Source organism: Dermacentor andersoni, chromosome 6, assembly GCF_023375885.2.
Source record: "Dermacentor andersoni chromosome 6, qqDerAnde1_hic_scaffold, whole genome shotgun sequence".
Classification (NCBI taxonomy): domain Eukaryota; kingdom Metazoa; phylum Arthropoda; class Arachnida; order Ixodida; family Ixodidae; genus Dermacentor; species Dermacentor andersoni.
In genome coordinates this window covers 165,861,541-165,885,834 of record NC_092819.1, presented here as the reverse complement: position 1 = coordinate 165,885,834, position 24,294 = coordinate 165,861,541, and the positions used below count along the sequence as shown (strand labels likewise).

The window sequence follows — 24,294 nt, the reverse complement described above, 5'->3', positions numbered from 1 at the left end:
TACACCGCACCAGCAGAAGGATCCGTGGACAAGCCCCTGAGTTTGGACTCCTCCCAGAGAAAATGGCAGCTCCGACCACCCCAACCGGTATGGAAGGCACAACGCCGATTCATTGTACGCTACTCAATCCGCGAGCGCCGAATCCCTTCCGCGGCGCAATACATGAGGACTTTGAAGATTGGCTGGTGCACTACGAACGTGTTGCCGCGTTCAACAAGTGGGATGACGCAGACAAACTGAAAAATGTATATTTCAGCCTTAACGATGGTACACGTGTTCGGTATGAGAACCGTGCAGATGCCCTAACTTCATGGGCAGAATTCAAACACCGGATTCTTGAGATGTATGCGAGCCCTGATCGCCGAGAGCGAGCCGAGCGTGATCTCCAGTCCCGTATACAAATGCCGAACGAGGGTGTCGCAATGTATGTCGAAGTTATGACGCGTCTCTTTCGGCGAGCCGACCCCAGCATGTCGGAAGAAAAGAAGGTGCGGTACCTGCTGCGCGGAGTGAAAGAGCAGCTGTTCGGCGGTCTCATGCGCACTCCTCCCAAGACTGTGTCAGAATTTCTTTCTGAGGCCATCACCATGGAGCAGACTCTTCGCCAGCGGACACCATCATACGAACACCAAGTGAACACTGCCTCACCTACGGACTTCTTTGGAGCTCTCGGGGGTCATGTCAATTTCTTTCGAGAGCTCATTCATTCCGTGATCCGCGAAGAACTCCAGAAACTGTCGGTACCACCACAGCCGACGCTCAGCTCCTTGTCCAGCGTTCTCCGTGACGAAGTCCAGCATGCGCTAAGAGAACCACCCTTCAACACAGAAGCTCGACTGCTAAGAAATGACAGCCCCCGTATGTCCTATTCGCAAGCCTTGAGGCAACCTGCCACACCTCCCTCCCCGCTTCGCACCGCGTGCCCGGCCATGCTACAGCCCGTCCAAGCTGCCTCGTGTTACCAGGACCCTTGACAGGCCCCAAGGAAATCAGACGTGTGGCGGGCACCTGATCGCCGTCCCCTTTGCTTTCACTGTGGCGAAGCTGGGCATGTCTACCGACAGTGCTCCTATCGAGAGCTCGGACTACGCGGATTCTCAGCGAACTCGCCGCGACCTAGGTTCGGCCAGCGTCCTCCTGAAACTGAAGAGTACGATGCACAGCAGCGCGGATCTCCATCAGGTCGACACCAGTCACGCTCCCCTTCGCCGCGGCGGTTTTCTCCGACTCGCCGTACGTATTCAAGTGTGGTGCAGGGTCGATCACCCAGCCCACGACAAGAAAACTAACCACAGTGACCTTTGGGGGCGAAGCCGCTCAGTCTGGACGTGCTCAAGGACCCCTACTGACGCGTACACGAACCGACGATACATCGACGACAACAGTACCTGCTGAATACGGAAGAAGAATTTCTTCGGACATTCCTGTACTGCTCGACAGTCGTGAATTGACTGCTTTAGAGGACACTGGAGCGGATTATTCTATAATCAGCGGAAAACTGGCCACCCTCCCGAAGAAAGTGACCATGCCTTGGAATCAAACGCCAGTTCGTACAGCTGGCGGGCACATCGTCGCACCACTCAGCATGTGCACGGCACGAATACAGATTCATGGCTCTACGTTTGTTGCCAGTTTGAGCACTCTCCCTCAGTGTTCTCGAGACCTAATCATCGGCACGGACTTTCTCAGGGAGCATGGAGCTATCATCAACATTCGACAACGCCTTGTCACTTTCTCGACAAAGAGCGCCACAGCGACAACCAACACCATCCACCCTCGAGCATCTCTTTGTGACATCGATGACGCTGTCACGTTACCACCGCATGCAAGTGTCGTGGCTGAGGTGGCATGTGACAGGCTCGTACACGGTGAAGTGGTCGCAGAAAGCAATCACTCTCTCCTGCTTTCTTATGGCGTTTGTGTAGCAAGAAGCCTTGTCGATCTCCACGATGGTCACTGAGAGGTTCTTGTCACCAACTTCAGCTACGAACACCGGCACCTTTTCCCCGGTACTGTCATCGCCTACGCCGACCCGGTCGCCGATGTCACTGAGTGTTTTGTTTCCGAGGCAATCGGCACTGCTGAAGCACCTCTACGCAACGTCGACATTAGTCCAACGCTTCCTGAAGAGAACAGACAACCCCTGCGCGAGTTGTTGCTTGAGTTCCACTGTTGCTTTGCACGGTCGTCGAAGATACGTAAACATTGATTACAAAACACCGTATCATCACCTATGACGACATGCCCCCCATACGGCAACAGCCTTATCGTGTTTCCCCGGCCGAACGACATGCGATTCAAACGCAGGTGAAGGAAATGCTTCAAGACGGCGTAATCCAGCCTTCATACAGTCCCTGGTCATTGCCAGTCGTTCTTGTTAAAAAGAAAGATGGCACGCTTCGATTGTGTTGACTACCGGAAGCTAAACAACATCACAAAGAAAGACGTGTACCCATTGCCTCACGTCGACGATTTTCTGGACAGGCTGAGGCAGGCGAAGTATTTCTCCTCTATCGATCTGAAAAGTGGCTACGGGCAAATTGAAGTAGATGAGCGTGACCACGAGAAAACTGCTTTCGTAACTCCGAACGGCCTTTACGAATTTAGAGTACTCCCTTTCGGCCTCTGTTCCGCTCCAGCCACATTCCAGCGAATGATGGATACCGTTCTCGCTGACCTCAAATGGAAAAGCTGCCTCGTCTATCTCGATGATGTTGTCTTTTCGGAAACTTTTGACGAGCACCTTCAATGCCTTCGGAATGTACTCGAAGCCATTCGATCGGCTGACCTTACACTCAAGCCAGAGAAACGCCATTTCGGTTACGAGGAATTGAAGTTCCTTGGTCACGTCGTAAGCGCGGCAGGTGTTCGGCCCGATCCCGAGAAGACTGCTGCCGTAGCAGCTTTTCCCACTCCAACCGATAAGAAAAGTGTCCCGACGATTTTTGGGCTTGTGTGCATATTATCGACGCTTCATTGAAAATTTTTCGAAGATTGCAGATCCGCTATTTCGCCTTACGCGTGACGACACGCCATTCCTCTGGACTGATGAACAACAGACCGCCTTTGCGGAGCTACAACATCGATTGTCTTCTCCTCCCGTGCTCGGTCATTTTGATGACGATGCTGACACAGAAGTACGCACTGACGCCAGCAATATCGGTCTCAGAGCTATCCTGGTGCAACTGCAAGACGGGACTGAATGAGTTATCGCCTACACGAGCCGCACTCTGTCACGCGCAGAGTCCAATTATTCCGCCACAGAGAAGGAGTGTCTCGCGGTTATTTGGGCTACCACAACGTTTAGGCCGTATCTCTACGGGCGGCCATTTAAAGTTGTCACCGACCATCACGCTTTGTGCTAGTTGACCAACCTCCAAGACCCTTCTGGACGATTGGCACGTTGGAGTCTGATACTCCAGGAATTTAACATCACCATCGTATACAAGTCAGGCAGAAAACATGAAGATGCTGACACGTTATCATGAGCACCTGTTTAATCTCGGAATCCTGACGAGGAAGACGACAACACCTTTCTGGGAGCCCTCAGCAGGCCGGATCTGCTCGCTAAACTGCGATCGGACGCTGAGTTAAGACCCATCATCGATCACTTAGAAGGCGGCATCGCGTCCATTCCTCGCCCTATTTCGCAACGGTTGTAGTCATTTTGCCTACGAGGGGGCACCTTATACAAAAGAAACAGAGGTGCCAGCGACAAACCACATCTTCTAGTAGTACCTGAAGCCCTTCGCGACGACATCCTATTAGCCTGCCACGACGAGCCGACATCTGATCACTTGGGCTACTCAAGGACTCTGGACAGGGTACGGCAACTGTACTACTGGCCTAGACTGACTGCTTGCGTCAAACGCTACGTGAAAGGGTGACGCGAATGCCAGCGCCGCAAGTCACCACCCTTCAAGCCTTAAGGCCTTCTACAACCCATCGACCCTCCGCGTACGCCGTTTCATCAAGTTGGAATGGACCTTCTTGGACCATTTCCCTTGTCTTCCTCCGGCAATAAGTGGATCACTGTCGCAACTGACTACTTGACGCACTAGGCTGAGATGAAGGCACTACCACGCGGGACAGCATCTGAAGTTGCCCAGTTTTTTATGCATCACATTGTGCTTCGGCATGGCGCACCGTCATTCATCATCACTGACCGAGGGACGGCATTTACGGCAAAGCTTCTGGACGACATCTTCAAGCTGAGTTACACGAGTCATCGAAAGGCCACTGCATACCACCCTCAGACTAACGGCTTGACAGAAAGACTAAACAAAACACTGGCAGACATGATGTACGTGGATGTACGTGGATGTGCAGCACAAAACGTGGGACGAAATCCTACCGTACGTAACGTTTGCATACAACACTTCCACGCAGGAAACTACACGCGTCACGCCATTCCGCCTCCTCTATGGTCGAGATGTCCAAACTATGCTAGACGCCATGATTCCGTATGAAGATACCGACCAGCTCGACCAATTAGCTCCTGACGTCGAGGAGTACATTCAGCGCGCCGAGGAAGCGCGTCAACTGGCCCGTGTGCACATAAGACAGCAGCAGTGTACAGATGCAATAAGGTACAATCTCCACCATCGACGAGTTACCTATGAGCCTGGTGACCAAGTTTGGATTTGGACACCCATTAGACGGCGAGGCCTCAGCAAGAAACTCCTGAGCAAGTACTTAGGACCATACACAGTACTAAGGCGTGTAAGCGATGTGAACTATGAAGTGATTCCAGACGGAGACCTGCCATCGCCCAAGCGCTGTTTACCACGCGCTGAGACTGTACATGTCGTCTGCCTCAAACCGTATTTTACACGGTGAAGTGTACTAGTGAAACAACCATTCTTTTTTTTTTGCTGTCGTCGCGTCGTCCTCCAAAGAACTGCGAAGCGTTTTTTTTCTTTTTTGGTTCCCGACCAAAGAACACATTTTTCCGTGTGCATTTCCGTATGTGTGCTAGCGTGTTTCCTTTTTTTTGTCTAACCTAATTTGTGCAGTTACCATGTACGTTTTGTGTTTGAGCATCGAGTCGATGCTCCATTGGGAGGGGGAATAATGCCACCTGGTGTTTTGAGCCAGCGTTGCGTGCTCAGCAAAAACGGCGATTGAAGACGACGAAGACAAAGATCTCGGGTCAGCTGGAGAACCGTCCTTTTGTGTCTGACATTTTCGTGTCTGGCTGCTGATACTGCTGCTTACTCTTGCCTTAGCGCGTGACAATATGAAGCTGGCATTGCCGAGACCCAACATACCGGTAAATGTACTTGGAGCTAAACCTTTGTGTGCAAGGTAAGAATTGAAGGCAATGAACACACACCAGTGAGTATCACTCCATCATCTGGAATCTTACTGAAAGGCACGGTCCTCTCACACCTATTTAACAGATTATTTAATTGATTCCATAAAAGATCCATCCACACGTCCCGATCACCTAGAAAAGGATCCTAAGTAGTAACTGTCCTTGGCCTTTCGTAGTTAAGTGTGTTCCTAAATTTCTTAAATGCAATAAGGTCAACCTCATCACGCATCCGAATAAATTTTTGAAACATGTGGTCTTTCTTTTTAATTTTTCGCAGTAGGTAGCATGTTACCCACAGCTTACGGGAACCGCTATGCACTTTAGTAATTTTACGGGCAAAATGTTTTTTGTAGATAGAAAGAAATACCTCTAAAAAGCACCTCATATGCTACATTAACATCAGTTTCATTGATAATGTCATCCCAGAAAAGTTGGCTAACATCTGAACATAAGGATTCCAAGGTTGCCTGTGTCACAACCTCGTCACTAAACATAGACATGGTATCCAACAGAACAGGTGAACGTGTTTCAATGGAACAGGAGACGGCCATGTGGTCACTCATCAAATACATGAGAACACAGCTGTTTACACGCGACATATCATAACTTGTTATGGGAAAGTCAGGAATTGCTTCTGTGATTGACGTTAGCCGAGTCAGTGAAGTTATAGATCTTGTGCAGCCAGTGCTACTCAAAACAGTTTCAAGTTCCAACTTTTTTTACACTGTCAGTGGTGATATCAATATTGAAGTCACCTCCAAGTACCAAATAGTATCGATTTTCATTGATAAAAGAATACCCACAAGAAAAGCAAGAAAAATGGGCATGGAACCGTCTGGAGGGCGATAACAAGCGACAATAATATTATCACCAGTAGTGGAACAGCCATTTCATCTTTCGGCGCAAGTCCTGGCGCAGGCAAAAAGTCAATTTGGCGAAGCAGCAAGCACTTTCAGGACAGGGTCCAATGCACGTGTGCTTACCATATATCAGGCATGAACCCAGGGGGGGCCCTGCCCCCCCCTACCCCCCCCCCCCCGAAGTTAAACAACATACTCCCCCCTCCCACACCACCACTCCTCACACACATTCCTAAAACGCCGCCAAATAAATCTTGATGGCTATTCGGCGGTCAACATGTTGCTGCCTTTTTCACTCCTTTTCGATGGCAGTAGTTATCGGCATCTCCTGGGGTGTGAAGGCCAGTTTTCTCATCGATTCAGTGCCCGGGCAATTAACATGAGCTGCATTCAGTTGTTGCCATCTATTCAATGATCACACGCATCACTATTGCTTCGTCAGGTCAACCTTCTTTGTTTAGACTGATCCAGGGACCAGGAAAGGAATTCAGTTCATAGTCTGCTGGTCTGTATGCTCAAGGAACAAGTTGCAGCCGGAGAAAACACCAGTTGCGCTTAACTTTTTCTCTTGCTTCATTATTTCCTCAAGTAACGGCTCGCCACGACGCTGGCAGATCCTCGGAACTATATATACCTGCAATATAGGTTAGATAAGGTGGAAAACAAAATAATGCGAAACAGAGTTCGTCACCAAACCCTGCAATAACCGCTAAATCTATAAGAAATATGACTTTCACCCATTACCTCATCTGGTTTTTCCTTATTGTACAGCACTTCTCGTGCAAAATTGGCATCTGTAAACAAGAGTCGCATGGATTTTAGAAATTAAGCTATCTACTAAGGGATACAGCAGAGGCAACAGCCAAACAGAAATGAAAAGCAAAAATTAGCCAATTTAACCGTGTTTTGTGAAAAATATTTCTGGACCAACATCTTTTTATTTAAGAAGGAAGTAGAGGAAACGCCGCCGGAAGTGGAGAATAATTCCGTGTGTCTTCAATGACACTTATAGAGTTATCAGGCGAGCCGCCTGGCATAGCCCCTTCTTTGTAGTGCTTATGTTGGTGTTTTTCTAACCTTCCTCGATGGGCGCAGTACGTCTAGAACCGCAGCACTCTATGTGGTTGTACGGGACTAGGAGCCGTGCATCATTACGCAACTTCCCAAAAAACAATACGAGTCGGTTTTGGCTTAATGAGAGCAACATTCCGGGCAAGTTGGCAATCCATTACTCAAGTATTATTGCACGACAAAAAAAGACATGGACGTGCGCTTGATGTGTCTTCTCTTATGTCCGTGTCTTTTCTGTTGTGCAATAATACTTGAGTAATCAGTTTTGGCAATTGGTAGAGCAGTAAACGAGGGATCCAAAAGAAGTGGGATTGCTCCTCAAATATATATTTCCCTATAATTCTTCCAGAGCTAATTAAAAAAATGCTACAAGAAATCTTTATTTTACACTTTCGCTTGTTTACTTGCTCTTGGCAGCGTTCTTCCTGCGCTTCTTTTCTGCGTGAGCCCATTTGATGTGGTTCCTTGTTTGCAAGTAAAGGAAAGGTGTATCTCACAGGCATGCCTGTGAGATACACCTTTTAACGCGACAGCGTTAAGGGCCCTGTGTTGCAGAAGATCCAGCGTCGTACCTCGCTTTGGCAAAAAGAATGTCGAACCAAGTTCCGCACCATGCATACCTAACTACTCATCTACCGCCAAATTTGCTCATGCCTTGTCTTTCATTCTTTACAAAGTTATTCCTCGGAGTTTTGAGAATGGCAGCCCACAAACAAATGTAACGAAAGAAAAACACCGACCACGCAGACCTTTTATGTTAGCTCTTCTCAGACTGAAATATTAAAAGTGAAAAACAATAACAGGAGATCGACCCATGCAAGAGGCCGCATTTCTACCAGAAAGCTTGCCTTCGTGCATAGCAGTCCCGGCCAGCGTTTCCCAGTAAACGTTACGATTACATAGGCTACAGTTGCCGGGAAGCATGAAAAGCAGTCAGGTATCTTTGAATGCTATCACGTTGCACTCTTAAAATAAAGCTTAAGTGTCCTCCAAATTTTTTATTTCTCTTTTGCGGGTTTACGCGTCTTTATAGCGAATGGTGGGCATTATTCGCATTTGTACTCCAAATTTCATTTCTCTTTTGCGGGTTTACGCGTCTTTATAGCGAATGGTGGGCATTATTCACATTTGTACTAGTAAAGGTACCCTCCCTCATCTCCATGGAGAAGTTATCACCTTGGGTTACCCAAGTTACCCCCCCCCCCCCCCATGAAAAAAAAAATCATGGGTACGTTCCTGCCATATACCATGCAAATAATAACTGATATAGTCTATATACTGTGGAGACTGCATTGCTTGAGGCTTACCCTGCAAGTGCGGTCAGGAAAGGACGCACTGCTCCTCCAATCCATGACACACAAATGGCGCTACAGCCGGGTTCGTCGATATGGCACAGAGAAGGCATCACAGACACATCGTCAACCAACACATATTTATTAACCTAGGATGCAACACAGTGTGACAGTCACGGCTTGTGGGCAAAGGCTCACCACAAGACTGATCGAGTATGCGCGCCTGCACTCAACATGACATCATGTTATATACCGTATTCACACGATTGTAAGTCGGCCCATTTTTTTTAATTTGAAAATCCGAAGTGGGGGGGTCGACTTACAATCGAAACCAAGACATGGCGCCGCCAGAAAAGCGAGACCAACGGGAGCTACAACGCAGTTACAATTTTATGTTCGCCCTATGGCACTACCCGTAGCTTTTCGCTATCCAACGTGTTTGTTCGCTTTTCGGAAGGGTTTTTCAACATTTAAGAGTTTTGCAGTGCACACAACACTCATGGGGGGGGGGGGTGTCTATAGTTGATGGAATTGTGATAGCAATTATATTGTCACGAGTGGTGCTACACACCGGTGATCAGAGAAGGCGAGCGCACAGCAAGACAAACATTTATTGAGGCAAACTTGTGCCCCACATAACCAAAAGCAACTAGCCCAATAGCAGCAACGTGTACGAGCATGGACAGCGATCAACAAAGAACGAGCATCACCTATGTGCGGACAGTATTTAAAGGCTGTGAAGGAACGTGCGTAGAACTATCGCGAGATAGCGCGAGTTGCCCTGCCTGATATGATGGGCCCATCGTAGATACAAAGCTATAGTGGTAGGTTTGTGCGAGTGCTCACACGCGTTAACACCCGTCATTCGAACACCACCGGCACAGATGCAAAGCCCGAAAGGCACGTGGCAATATGGACGTTCCAGGCACATTTTTGCCGTCGTTGCCGTCGCATGGCGTGTGATGTAGGCGTGAATGAAAGCACGCAAGGGAAACCGACGATCGCGACTCGATCTCCCGCGTACAAGGGAGGAAAGCGGTAAGAAAACATGCAGTCTTCCATCGCACGCATGGTGCCAGGGGGAGTGGACGGGAGGCGGGGGTGGCGGCGGCGGCATTTTACTCCAGCAGCAATCTTGCATTGCGTGGCCGCAGCGTACCCTATCTTCAAAGTGATCTGCATCGAGGGATGAGTTGATGGCGGCTCATACCTTTGTGTGTGCTACATTCTTGCCATTCAGTTTGCATTAAAGCGAATGTTTGCAAGTTTATACTGCCAATAAAACTACTATACTTACTTCATGTAGCTGTATCCATATTTGTTATCGCAATCGATGGTTAGCATTCCGGGTGAAAGTGACTCCTTTTAGAGGTGGTACGAAAAAAAAACATCATTTAAAATTTTACCCCGCATAATGAACCCACCCCCCAACTTTGCGCATACTTTTAAGGAAAAAGAAGTGAGTTTATTACGCGAGTAAATATGGTAGCAGCATCAGCACCACTGCACATGCGTGAGACACAAATACAAATTTGCGTTTGCATCGACGGTGCAATTTCACCGGAACAGCATAGGGATACAAACTCGATGCAAAAGCTTTGTGTTAACAAACATGGCACCACCCATCAAAGTGGCAGCTCTCGCCTTTTACCACATTTGCTAATACCATTTCTAAATGCGCACCACGTTCGATTCTGATCGCAGCGGCTCTTTTGCAAAACCCCGCTATCACCCATAAACACTGAAAAAGTTTCCCTTTGATCCTAGAATGTGACATCCTCCTTTGGCAAACTACATGGTTCCAAGTGGTTTCGATGAACATCGAAATAAAGTACAGTGGCACTACATGGTACATCCGTGAGAGAAAAATGCGCGAATGATGAAATTGACAACTCCGACGGGCCCATAATGTTTTTCACTGTTGCCAACTCCAGAATCCACTACTTGCGCTGCCAACGCTGTCCAAAGAAACAAGGATGGCTACGATCCAGGTTCACGGCAGCTCTTTCACTTGGTGCTGCGCTAACGCGTTTTGCATTCATCGCGTCAAATCAAGGTGTTTCATCGAAGCCGAAAAAGTTCCTGCTGCCGATTACATTACTTTTATCGGTCTCAAGGATTACAGCGACGAAACCACAGAAATGTTTACGCTGTGTGCCAAAGTCCGGCTTCTCCAGCAAGCCGCATCAGATATCTTTTTTAAAGACAAAGAGCCTTTCAAGCGAGCTGGAGGTTTAAAAAAAAGAGGTGCTTGTGCATTGCAGGCCTCTGAAAGATGCAAGCACCTGTTTGCGGTGTTGCTCCACGGTAAAGGTATGATACTCGACTGTTTTCGACCTACATAGGCAACTCTGCACTGCCACTCATGTTGTAGTATATCACAACATATGGGCAGTAATCGCTGTAACATTACCTGGTCAGTGTGCCTTGGGAAAAAAAAACAAATGAGAGTTCCGTTTTTGAGTCAGGGCCGCACCTTTTTTTTTTTAGAGTTACCTGACATGTGTGATAAAGCCGTCTGCATCCGATGACTGGTGCTTGTTCATGCTTGCAGTACGCCGTGTTCGAGGTAAGGTTTGTGCTGACGAACACAACAGACACCCACCACACGTAGAAATCCTCAAACCCTAGTGAAATGCGAGAAGTGAATAACAACCAATCAGACTAAGTTGAGCTTCTCCAAAGTCCCTTGTATTAGTGTAAATGTATTAGTGTATTAGTGTAAATTAGTGTCTACCAAGTTGACATTTCCAAATTCCCTGAGTTTTCCAGGTGTTCCCTGAGTGCCTTTGCAAAATTCGCTGAGTGATGCAGAACTATGTTTTATGTCAAGACGGGCTGAAACCATATCACACGATGCTGTTACTCTCTAGTACACATACGAAAAAAGGTTTTTTTTTAAACGACTTAGTCCAATTTGAATACTAAGGAGTAGTTGTCATGTTATTCAAAAAGAGAAGAGAAGGGAGAGGTTAAGAAAATGCACAGCAAATAAAACGTATACGAAAAAAATTGCAAATCGAGTCGAACATTCTCAAATACGAATAAAAAGGAGATGCATACAGAAGCAAATATTTTCGAATATGAGCTATTTCTATCAACTGATAGCAGGCTCAGTGGTATGAGGCCCGAACTTTGTCACAATTGAGATTCTCCCTCAACAGCTCATAAGATCAACCTCAACTGTCCTGACATACTCTCAGCCCGCGCACGACGCCTCATGCAGTGTTGTGTTTCACTGCTTTAAAGAGTTTATTTTGGTTTGAATGAGAAACACCTGCATCTCAGCATCAGCCAACAATTTGCCTTTTGGGCCCAAGCTCCTTCAAAACGACGGCAGCACGCTTCCTTTCCCGTTCATTCCTCAATTCGTAGGTCCTTTCTGTTCTTCTCCTTTCTCCACCACTCGTTCGCCCCATGGACCATTTGAAACATCTTCTTGGTCAATTGCACAGTCCACGTCCAATTTTTCATACTCCCTAGGGGCCGCGGAAACATCAGAAACATCGGCCAGTTGGAAAAAATAAATGCATGTCATTTACTGCCCTTAAGGGCTCAAACCACCACAGGCACATTCGAAAACACTCTGAAGGCCTGCCTGTACATGTATTAGGCATATCGGTGCTTGTACTGTGACAGGAAATACCAGGTGCATGTGTGTGTAATTAAGGAATACACACTGTGTACCATGGCAATAGCCCCTTCCCATGCTTGTTATGCTTCACTGCAATACTTTGCGTAAGCTTCACCAAGTAACATTTTTGTACGGAGGCGACGCTGACTTTCGGGAACCGGCATTATGCAACGCACCGTGCTTTCCAAGCTTCTAAGCCAATCGAGAGGACCACAAAGGCGGAGTACGTGCCATTGCTGACAGCAGCGATTTATTTCAATAAAAAACATGGCACCCAATGACAAGAAGCTTCATAGCGAACGTAGAAGCAACTAGGCCTAGCATTGCCGCTGTGGTGGCTACGGCTGCCAGCGGATCTGCGTGCGAGAGCGCCGGTTCGAGGCGGCAAGGTAATCAAAATGGCAGCGGTGGTGGCTTTGATTAATGCCGTTTCGGACCTGCGGTCACGGCAAAACCTCCGGAAAATCGGACGGTGAAGAGTTGTTACGCCCGAAATTTCAGACATTCTGATACATTGACTCTATGGGGTACGTGGTGGTGCTGCGAAGCCGTCCAAATTATCGGGAATACGTAAACTCGGTCGTTGACTGTACACTGGCAACTCCTCCAGCCGACGAGAGGGCGTCAAAGATGATTCATTACGATTCCTGTCTGTTACTCAAGCCAGCATTACCTCGACTTTCGACCCTTTCAATAAAATTACAGCTAAATTTCCCTGATAGAAGCACAAATTCCCTGAGTTTTTCCAGACTACTCAAAATCCCTGAGAATTCCCGGTTTTCCCGGTTCGTAGACACCCTGGTAAATGTATGACTTGAAAATGAACAGAACCAGTTGTAATGAAATTTACGTGTGTGCACAGTGTCGAAAGCAAGCTAGCAGAGCTGTGCACATGTCTAACACTCCGAACCTGAAACGAGCGCTGTTTGCTGTTGCTTAAATATTTCTTGCAAGTAAATAAAATGGCAACTGAATACATTCAATGAAAAAACAACACTTTCTGCTTGACCCACTAAATTAATGCATGCTATGAAAACGATATTGTTACTGGGAGAAAAGACGCTCTACAATATATTTACAAGATATATACAATGGGCAGAAGACAGGCATACAAGACGAAGCTCGTGCGCACCACTATCGCCGATCGTCGTCTTTTTCAGTCCTCTCATCATCATTCACTACGCCAGCACCTCGCAGCATGACCCCCGGCAGCGAAGGCGCTGTCCCGGCACTTAGTAGGACTTCGTGATGTCGCTTCAGTCGAGCGCCGTGAACGATATATCAGACGAGGATCGCGGTGTGGCAGTATCGAGAGGTTGTAACTTTTAGGTGACATCTGTCACTTGACAAAAGACACAGTATGGGCCTGAGTAGGGCGAAATCTGCTTCTCATAAAAGTCCAACTCGCCGTGCTGGTTTCCAAAGAAGCACAATGCAACCAGGGTTAAAGTGGGCATAGCAGTGACGAGCTTCATATATACGTCGTTGCTTTTCTTGGGAAGTGGTCAAATGGCGTGCAATCTCACGTGCCTCGGTAGCTCTGGACATGGCATCTCGGGCATATTCTGATGTATTGAGAATGGTTGGGAGGATCGTGTCAAACAGTAGTATAGGGTCTCATCCATACGAGAGAAAAAATGGAGAGAAACCAGCAGAATCATGACGGGACGTATTGTAGGCGAATGTGACAAACGGCAGAGTGGCATCCCAGTCATGGTGGTTGGTAGAGACGTACATAGCAAGCATTTCTGTGATAGTTCTATTGAGCCGCTCTGTGAGGCCATTGGTCTGAGCGTGATACAGCGTTGTAAACCTATGCTTTGTAGCGCATGTGTGCAAGATGTCCTGGACAACCTGTGTGAGAAAGTAGCGGCACCGGTCGGTAAGGAGTTGGTCGGGGAGCACCGTGGTGAAGTATCACTGCGTCGAGAAGGAAGTCAGCGACGTCGGTTGCACAACTGGTAGGGAGAGCCCACATTACCGCATACCGGGTGGTGTAGTCTGTAGCAACTGCTACCCACTTGTTCTGACTAAGCGATAGAGGAAAAGAGCCAAGAAGATCAAGACCAACTTGAAAGAATGGTGCAGATGGTATTTCAATGGCCTGAAGACGGCCAGCTGGTAGGGCTGCTGGTTTTTTGCGGTGCTGACAAGATTTACAGGAGGCGACGTAATGGCAAATGGAACGGTAAATACCGGGCCAAAAGAAGCGACGCCGAACGTGGTCATATGTCCGTGAGACTCCCAGATGGCCAGCGGTTGGAACATCATGCAACTGTGCGAGTACAGTCCCGCGCATATGCTTGGGAACAACCAGTAGCAGTTCAGGGCCAATTAGGGGCATGTTATAACGACAGAATATGCCATCTTGCAGCATAAACATACGCAAAGAGAAGGAACTTGTCAGGTCTGTCAAGCTGAGAATGAGGTCTCTGAGGTAAGGGTCACGTCGTTGTTCATCGGCGATGTCACCAAACGCAGTAAGTGCAAGGACGCAAGTTGATGCACCGGTCTCAGGCTGGTACGGTGAGTCTACTGGATGACGTGCCAAGCAATCGGCATCCTCACGGAGTCTGCCTGTCTTATACACCATTGTGTACGAGTACTCTTGGAGCTGTAGAGCCCACCGACAGAGACGTCTAGCTGGATCTTTTAAAGACGAAAGCCAGCATAGTGCGTGGTGATCGGTGATAACTGTGTAAGGCCTTCCACAGAGGTAGGGGCGAAATTTACCTACAGCCGAAATGAGGAAAGGCATTCACATTCGGTGATCGAGTAATTGCGTTCGGCTGGTGAAAGAAGACGGTGAAAGAAGACAGCTACCGTGACCGCTGGCATCGGTGCGAACTTCTGTTGGGGCAGACATGCCAAAGTGGCTGAGAATCAGTGGCAACATGAGTCGCATCGTCAGCTCAGCGAATGCACTAGCTTGGTCGGGACCCCAGAAAAAGTCTCATCTTTCTTAAGAAGGTCCGTTAGAGGGCATGTGATGTCAGCCAAATTTCTCACACATCTGCGGAAGTAGGAGCAGAGGCCTGCATAGCTTCTAACGTCGGTTGCACAGGTGGGCACAGGAAAATCCTTGACCACACGAACTTTCTCCGGATCAGGATGAACACCGGAAGAGTCGACGAGGTGTCTGAGCACAGCAAGTTTCCGACGGCCGAAGTGACATTTCGTCGAATTGAGCTGAAGTCTCGCCTTGCGGAACACTGAAAGAACTGTCGAGAGGTGCTCAAGGTGTGTGTCAAAGAGAGAGAGAAAACAAAGATGGGAAAGGCAGGGAGGTCAACTAGAACAGCATCCGGTTTGCTACCCTACACTGGGGGTGGGGGAAAGGGGAATAGAAAGAGGAATAAAGGGAGAGAATAAGCACTGAGTACGTGTGGGAGGGACACCATACACAAGGACACTATAAACGGTCTCTTAAGCCGGTGCACTTCAAGTACTGCACTAGTGCACGAATCTCTTTTCGAGCCAGTGACGGGTGTGGCCACGTGTGTGTTAAAAGTCGACGATAAGACAATGATGTCATTGAGGTAGCACAAGCAGATTGACCACTTTAAGCCGAGAAGGAGGGCATCAATCATTCGTTCGACTGTGGCGGGAGCAATGCATAGGCCGAATGGCATCACCTTAAACTGATAGAGCCTATCAGGTGTCTCAACGCAGTCTTTTCACGATCCATATTGTCTTGTCAACTGCAATATGCCGATACCCGCAATGAAGGTCTATCGAAGAAAACACTTGGAAGCCTTGAGAAAGTAAACGGTGCCATCTATCCGAGGTGAGGGGTACACGTCTTTTTCATAACTTGGTTAAGAGTCTGATAGTCTATACAGAAGTGCCAGCTGTTGTCCTTCTTTTTAACTAGCAGGACAGGAGATGCCCATGGGCTCGAAGAAGCTTTGGCGATATCACGGCAAGCATCTTGTCAACTTCTGTTTGTATAACTTGGCGCACAGCGGAAAAGACACGACAGGGATGTCGGTGTATGGGTTTGGTATCGCCGTTGTGGATCCGATGCTTGACAACTGTTGTTTGGCCCTGTGGTCGGTCATTGAGATCAAAAATGTCCTGGTACGACATGAGCAGGCCCCGAAGCACGTGTACATGTTTGGCCGAAAGGTCAGTGGCGATCTCTTCGGTATCTTATCTAACATCCTGGGGTTCAAATCAATAGCAGCAGGAGGTGGTGCAGCAGACTCGGTTAAGATGGAAACATGATAGTCGGAGGCGAGAGCTAGGGTTGCGAGAGAGATACCCTGGGGTATCACTTGAGGGCATAGTCCAAAATTCACAATAGGCAGACATGTGGCATTGCTCTTTATACTGATGATGAGTGTGGGAACATGACATTCTGCGAACAGAGGACAGTAGCATTGGGCGACACTATGTAATCGCCGTCGTCCACAGGTGGATCGGGAGAGACGTCGATGTACGTCACGGCTAGATGTGGTAGACCAATGTAATCAGCAGAACACAGCCGATTCGGCGCAGGATCAGAAGGCTTAACGGCATGAGCTAAGGCAAGCTGGATAACCCCTGCAGAGCAGTCAATAAGGACCGAATGTGTGAAGAGAAAGTTACGACTCAAGATGATTGCATGTGGGCATTGATCCAAGACATAAAACAAAATTGAAGTGTGGTGTCCGGCAACAGTGACACGGGCGGTACACAACCCAGCAACAGCCGGAGTCGCACCATCAGCTACGTGGACTACAGCGATCGGAGCAGGGTTAAGAACTTTCTTCAGACGAATACATAGGTTTGAGTTATGACCGATATGTGGGCGCCGGTGTCAATGAGTACGACGACAGGTATACCGTCCACGTCTACGTTGTTGAATGTGTGATGTCCAGGTAGTGTGAGCAGAGGAATTTTGGGTCGGGTCGTCGTGGCAGGTTCACCTCTCAGAGCTGTGCCCGTCAGTTCTCTGATGAGTGGCGGGAGTATGAGGGAGAAGGAGAGCAGCGACACGGAGACGAGCGGGGCAGGTGTCAGGATGGTGAAGGGAAGCGGTATGATGGTGCTGGCCATGAAAGCAGAGCGTTGTCGTCGTCATTGTGTACCGGCACTTGGGAACTACCACCTGGACGTCGGATGTTTCGATAGCTCGGCCAAGGATGAGAGTTCCAAGCACTGCGACAATGGCGGGAAATGTGTCAGACACGTCCACAACAGATGCAGATGAGCCTGTGACCGGAAGTGCGCCATTCTGCAGAATTCTGACAACGACGAACGGTTGGGCATCTGTATAACTCAGGTGCAGCGGGCGGGCAGTAGTCAGGTCTGTTGACTGAGCAAAGCATCTGTGATCCTCTGTTTGTGAGTTCTTGATGCACAACGGTTTGGATAAGGGAAATGGTCGCATGGGACTCGTCAGGGTTAAGCACCTGAAGCGGAACTGGGGAGGCAGCTTCAATCTCGCAGCAGATGATACGCACAATATTGTCAGTTGCAGCAGGAACGGGTGGAGTGGGTGGGAGGAGGAGGTCCTCACAGGTAGACGTCACAGCCGTGTTCGGAAGACGTGCGAAGTTCGGAGTAACGTGGCAACTTTTTGCTTCTTGATACAGCATTCATTGATGACGTCTTGCACTGTGGATAAGTTCTTAAAAACCAGAAGTGTAAACACGTCATCCGCGATACCTTTGAGGATATACGCAATCTTTTCTGTTTCTGGCATCGTGTCATAGGCTTTGCGACAAAGCGCGAGCACGTCCTGGATTTACATCACATAGGACTCGATGCAAGTCTGAGCTCTTCATGCAAGTTCTTTGTGCGCAGCATGACGACGTCCGATGGGCTTGCCAAACAGACCGTTGAGCTTTTGCTTACATACCTCCCAGCTTATAAGTTCCTGTTCGTGGTTCAGAAACCACACTTGTGCCGTGCCCACCAGGTGAAATATGATGTTTGCTAGCATCAGAGTCAGGTCCCAATTGTTGCTAGTGCTCACCCATTCATACAGTTGAAGCCAATCTTCCGACGGTGGTGTAGTCAGAACCGGAAAAGGTACGTGGGTCACGCGGTTGTGTGAATACGAAGGGGCAGTTAGCAGTAGATGGTTGAGGCATGGTTGGTAACCTGCTCGAAGCATTCTCGTACCCAGATTGCGCTGGCATTGTAGATGCCGCCAAGGAGCGTCCACTGCGTAAATCCATCTTGAAACCCCCGTTTTCCCTGTAAATCTGTCTTGAAACTTAAAAAACCCGCACTCTCCACAAAAATGTTACGGGGACAAGAGGCTTGACAATATATTTACAAGATATATACAACGGGCAGAAGACAGGCATACAAGATGGAGCCCGTGCGCACAGCTTTTGGCGATCATCATCTTTGTCAGTCGTCCCACGATCGTTCGCTACTGCAGCGCCTAGTAGCAATGTCCCCTCGTGGCATAACATGTGTCATGATCAACTTCAGGCCTTTTGAGGCAGTTATCATTCCTGCTACTGTGCCTGCAGACAAAAGCACATAAGTGAGAATATTCCTGCTGCTTAATGCATTAGTAACACTAATGCTGGGACAGAAACCTATAAACAAACAAAACGAAACGAAGCTTACATGTACATCACTATAATTTATTAAAGCACCTGCCTAAACGAAGCATACTCGGCAATTCTAAACGCCAGCAAGATATTAAAGGCAATCTTCTCCTTGCCGAGAAGAAGCCCTGAGTGAAGTGTTTCAAACAAAGTAGTATCAATCATCAGAACTCATCACCTTTTCCCAATGCAATGTTTCCTATCCAGGTTGCTCTCCAATGCGCATCATCTGCTTCTTTCGCAAAAAGATCAAATGATTCATTGCCGCCTTTCCACCCCGATGACACACATAATTGTACACAAGTTTTTCGACATGCGTATTTAAAATTTTTTTGTTTTTTCATTTTCAGACTTGTCCGCAGCGGCATCACGACGATTCGAGACCTACGAGGCATTCAGCGCATGCCGTGATACGAGGCCCTCTTTCGCTTCAAGCTTGAACCTTGTGGGGATGCGCGACTCTCACGCATCCCCTGATAGGTTGTTTTCCCGCACGGCTCGTGGCCTGGCGCCAGCGGCGGTCGGAGTGGTACAAGCGCGGTGCGAGAGATGGCGCGAGTGTCGCGCCGCTGCGGGGTTACTTGGGTGCGGCTAAGACAAGGCGCTCGCTCTTTGGGTCGAGACAGCAAGCAGTGCGGACGTGCCGTGCCCCGCGTGCGCCGATCCATGCTTCTGCGAGACCGTCTCGCGTGGCCGCCTTGGAACGCGCCACCGTTCGCGTGACCTTACATGCGAACGACCAGGCGTTGGGATCCAGCATGGGCCGAACATATTCGCTCGCTATCCGGTCGCAGTGAGTCGGACTTCTAGATTTGTCGCGCGCCCATCGGCATGTTTTGGGGATAGCAACTCGGCTAGCAGGCATTGATCTATGAAAGGTGCAATAAATGCCCTTGTGATTGTTTGCACTACTGTGTTGTCGTTCCTTTGTCCGAAGAGTATGGGAGGAGAATCCCACAACCTGGATGAGCTGTTTCTCAGCGCGGCCGCTACGGGGCAAGTGTTTGGTTGGAGTCGCCATGGAAACTTTATGGACGGGCCTCTGCTTCCTTCTATGATGATGATGATAGCGTGCTGTTGGTTTTCATTGCGGTTTTGCTAGCCTGGAAGCATCAACAGAAGGAGGGTTTCGTTGTTATGGAGGCTTTGGCGCAGGCTCGGTGTAATTTTCCACTAGAATGCCATTTTGGCACAGGATGACGCAAATGTTCGCTCTCGGCCCAGCTGTTCCACCGCTGTGTCACACACACGAACACATGCAGCGTCATAGCGGGCAATCACACAAGAAAATTCAGTCACGAGACCAGCTTCCAAAGAATTTTTCAACTAGCAAGGACACTCAAAATGATGGTGCACCCTGGGTCATATAACGTTAAAGAATTTTCTCGCATTTTCCAGCCTTGTAAAACAAGCTTTTTGTGATTTCTTTCACTTAAACTTCATCTCCCCAGCAATTTAACCAATACAATAAGCTGAACCTGAATTCCAGTTTGTATTTGAAGCCTCCTGGAAGGGTTTCACCACGAACTAACCACAATTACGCTATAATGCCTTATGTGCCAAGAGTTGATGTCTTTAAGCACTCTTTCATTGTCAAGACAATTGTTGAGTGGAATAACTTGAATTCTTGTGTGTTTCCGAGCAATAACAGGGTTGACTGTTTTGAATAAAACTTTACTGTGTTCTTTGCGTGAACTTTGTGATCTGTATTCCCACCCTGTAACAGCCCGGCAGGGCTCACAGTATTGAAAATAAATAAAAAAAAATGTAAAAAAATATAAGCTTAATTTCTGGGAGCTTGAAGGTGTCAAATATACTATGCTGCCATGTTTCTGTGAGCATTAGTACATCAAGGCAGTTATACAATTTAGAAAACACACACTCAAGCTAAGCGACCTATTACCCATATACTGGAAGTTTAAGTGAAAGAAATCGCAAGAAGCTTGTTTTATGAGGCTGTAAAATGCGAGAAAATTCTTCTAACATTATATGACCCAGGCGCACCATCATTTTGAGTGAAGTTTCAATGGGAAAAGGCGGTCAAGTCGCTCTCGCACATCTGATGGAATGCACAGCTTTCTTCTGCGAACGAGAAACTTCCGAATTGAAAGTAATGTACAATACATAAACTCTGTTTGCTTTAGAAATCTTAAGACACTTAACATAGTTGAGATAACATGTTCTTGCTGACAAGTTAAAAAGTTGCAAACATGATGCATTAATTTCTCAATTTTTCAGTTTTTAGAAATTCTTGTAAATGTATTCAGCCACAAAATAAATGTTCCAAACAGCCACCAGAATTAATCTGTGGTTGCCAAATGAGAGCATTTAGAGTGAATTAAGAGTGGTTGCCAAATGGGAGCATTTTCACATGTACATAAACCAGACAAGCCCAAGACCCTAGTACCGACACAAAGATGTTTACCACTACAACATCTCCCAAGCATAAAGATGAGCAACTATTAATTTCTGGAAAAGTGATCGCATATAGTTTCATTCAAGCCAGGTCACTCACCAATCTTCACTCTGCCTCGCTCTGGACCTTCACCCATTACGAGTATGTTGGCTGGTTTCTGGAACAAGCCGAGCAATCACATTTACAGCACTATCCCACATCCCTGTGCCAAAGGGCATAATAAAGGCTTCTTGAGAAAAATGCTTACGAAAAGTCTTAAGATATGCAACAAAGCAAGAGAGGGTGAACATTTTTAAAGTGAGAGAAACAGAGGCCGCAGGTCCCTGTGTAAGGAGTGTGGATGACAATGGCAGAGCACAGTGAATTATGCACACATGCAGTGTGTAAACATGTTGTGCGCAGGCATCTGTCATATCGTGCTAGAGCCTGGAGGTAAGGCTACAGTCCACTGTGAAGAGCACTCGTGTTGCTCGCAGTGCACTCCGAGTGCTGTTCCACAGCCTCAAAACCTTCCACTCCAAACGGGGTCTGTCATCCAAAGCAGAGAATGTGAGGTTAAAAGCAAGCTTTAGCTCGGGCCCAATTCCAATGCGGCCTATTAAAGCACTGTATTTATACGAATCTAACGTGCACCTTTCTTCTAAAAGAAAATGGCTGCGAAAATTGCTTGTGCATCACAATCCAATACGAAACAAAAACCATGCTCGCAACAGATAGCCAACAGACCCATCAGTCATCACCATCAGCAGCAGAGCCCCCTTTTTTTTTTTTTCATGTTGCCGTGGGTTTATTTTGTGCTAGACTACAATCACTTTCAGAGATACTATCACCTTTGCGAGATTTCGCATGACTTGGCACATCAGCACATACAACCACTAGTGTTTCTGGCACTGTACCCACCTTGCTACCTGTGCGGACTGCCAGGAACACTCTCTCTCAAAGATTGACTGGCAGGCTAGTCGGTTCATTATCACAGAAAGAACAGCGTTTCAAGACGGGACACAAGGGAGGAACCAAACATACACTGCGCTGACTAACAACTGTGTGTTTTATTATTTTGCTGAGCCTTTTATACAGAGCAATAAAAGCAGTGCCAACAAGACCATGAAAAGAAAGCACACCTTGATCAAAAGGGAAAGAAGGAAAAAGGGGAAAGACCTCATGAAGACCTCAGCGCATTCTTGTTACAATGGAGTTTTCAGAAAAACAATTTCTTTCTTGGACAGCTTTAGAGATGGGATACTGACACAATGAACATTTAAGTGGTTAATCGCAAAAGCCTCTAAGATTTCCTTGGTGCATTTATCAGGGTGTCTATGCAATGCTTCACTCTGCAACAACCTTGGCTTACATCCAGACTGCTGAAAATGCCAGGCAAGGTTTCCATTGATTGCAATATTTTTTACATTGTTATTATGCTCTCTAAGCCTATGGTTGATACAACGGCCTGACTGGCCAATATATCGTTTTCCACATTTTAACGGCACTGAATAGACCATCTCTTGCACAGAGTCAACAAATCGGTTTTTGTGCTTGGTCATACACGCCCGTTAAGTACGCATGTCGGAGCCGACCTTAGCGCATAGGCCATATAACTTGCGCGGCGCACAAAAAACAATGTTGAGGCTCGCAGCCTAACCGATTCTTTTAAGATTGTGTGACATCTGGTGCATGTAAGGCAGCACAACCACTTTTCTTTGTCTGCCATCTTGTGCTACCCCGTTTCAGCTGGAGTGCATTGTGACAAGAATGCGCTGGGCGCTAGGTTCTTCCCCTTTTTCCTTCTTTCCCTTTTGATCAAGGTGTGCTTTCTTTTCATGGTCTTGTTGGCACTGCTTTTATTGCTCTGTATAAAAGGCTAAGCAAAATAATAAAACACGCAGTTGTTAGTCAGACAGTGTATGTTTGGTTCCTCCCTTGTGTCCCGTCTTGAAACGCTGTTCTTTCTGTGGTAACATTCTCTCAGCCGCATATTTCAACAAGTCTGACGCAGAGTCATGTAAAATTTTGTGAAAATGATAGTACCTCTAAAAGTTATCACTCAAGAACACTGCCCTGCGTGCTTTATATCTGGGGTCAATGAAACGCAAATGGCAACGATTACGCGCAGCTTTCATTAGGAAAGCTGCGCATTAGGAAAGCTTTGGGAACTACGACGGACACCACCGCAAGAGGACTTAAAAGCCAGCCAGCAAGCGTCCACTTCAGGCACGGCACCGCATCGAGTATGCAGCGTACTCAGCTACTGCTATTGCAGGTTAGTTACGTACGGTGTGCTTCATGCATTAGGAGTAACAACTGCTGTTTGATCGCGGTGTCATGCCCAGTTGAGTGGATTGATGTCTTAAAGCGTTCTAATTTACTCTTGTGTTCGCTCTACTCTGCAATGTTTGAGTTGCTCCTCTTGCTTGCTGGCGACGTTGAGTCGAACCCAGGTCCAATGTCAAAAGCTGAGGCAGATGCATTTGCTTCGGCTCTTGAGGCGATACAGAAACTAGAGGCCGCACAAGAGGCGCTCTTGGCGGAATTAAAAAGCGCAAAGGACAAACAAGCTGCCACTGATAATGAACTCATCATTCTAACAGCCAAGGTTGCGGCGCTTGAGTTGGCCACTTCCTCAGAAAGCGCCGCAAACTCGAGCGTGAAGGAAAAAGGAAGTAAGACTTTACGTGATGTCTCACATCAGCTGCAAACAATAACTTCAAGATGTGAGGACGCAGAAAACAGGCTCAGATGAAATAATTTGCTGTTTTTCGGGATAGAAGATGACCCTAAAGAGGGCAGGGCTACTTCCTTCTTTTTATAATCGCTCGGTGGAAGATAACTGGGTATGTTTCAAGAATAAAATGTCTGCTCTAATTAACAAATATATCCCGTTGATCTCAATAACAAATGACAAAACAAATCCTTGGTTTAATAATGCCCTACGTAAGCTCAGGAATAAAAAGAAACGTCTGTACAATACCGCTAAACGCGTCAATAATGCTCCTTCGTGGGAAAGGTACAGGCTTTGCTTAAAAACCTACTGTTCTGCCTTAGCTGCAGCTAAAAATAAATATTTCTCCACAGATTTACCTTCTCTCTTACATTCGAATCCGAAAAAGTTCTGGCGAGTTATATCACGTGACCATGGTTCTAACCGGATAGCCTTAC

The 24,294-nt window shown here is 47.4% G+C and overlaps 1 protein-coding gene across 4 annotated transcripts in view; it reads right to left on the bottom strand.

Moving 5' to 3' along the window:
• LOC126523402 (cyclin-dependent kinase 8-like) overlaps positions 1-24,294 on the bottom strand; it is a 275,486-nt gene that overhangs the window by 205,860 nt on the left and 45,332 nt on the right. For all 4 annotated transcript variants that reach the window (XM_050172023.3, XM_050172024.3, XM_050172025.3 and 1 more), the window contains exon 6: positions 21,241-21,298. In XM_050172023.3, coding sequence (XP_050027980.1) covers positions 21,241-21,298 — 58 coding nt within the window. The remainder of the gene's footprint in view (positions 1-21,240; positions 21,299-24,294) is intronic.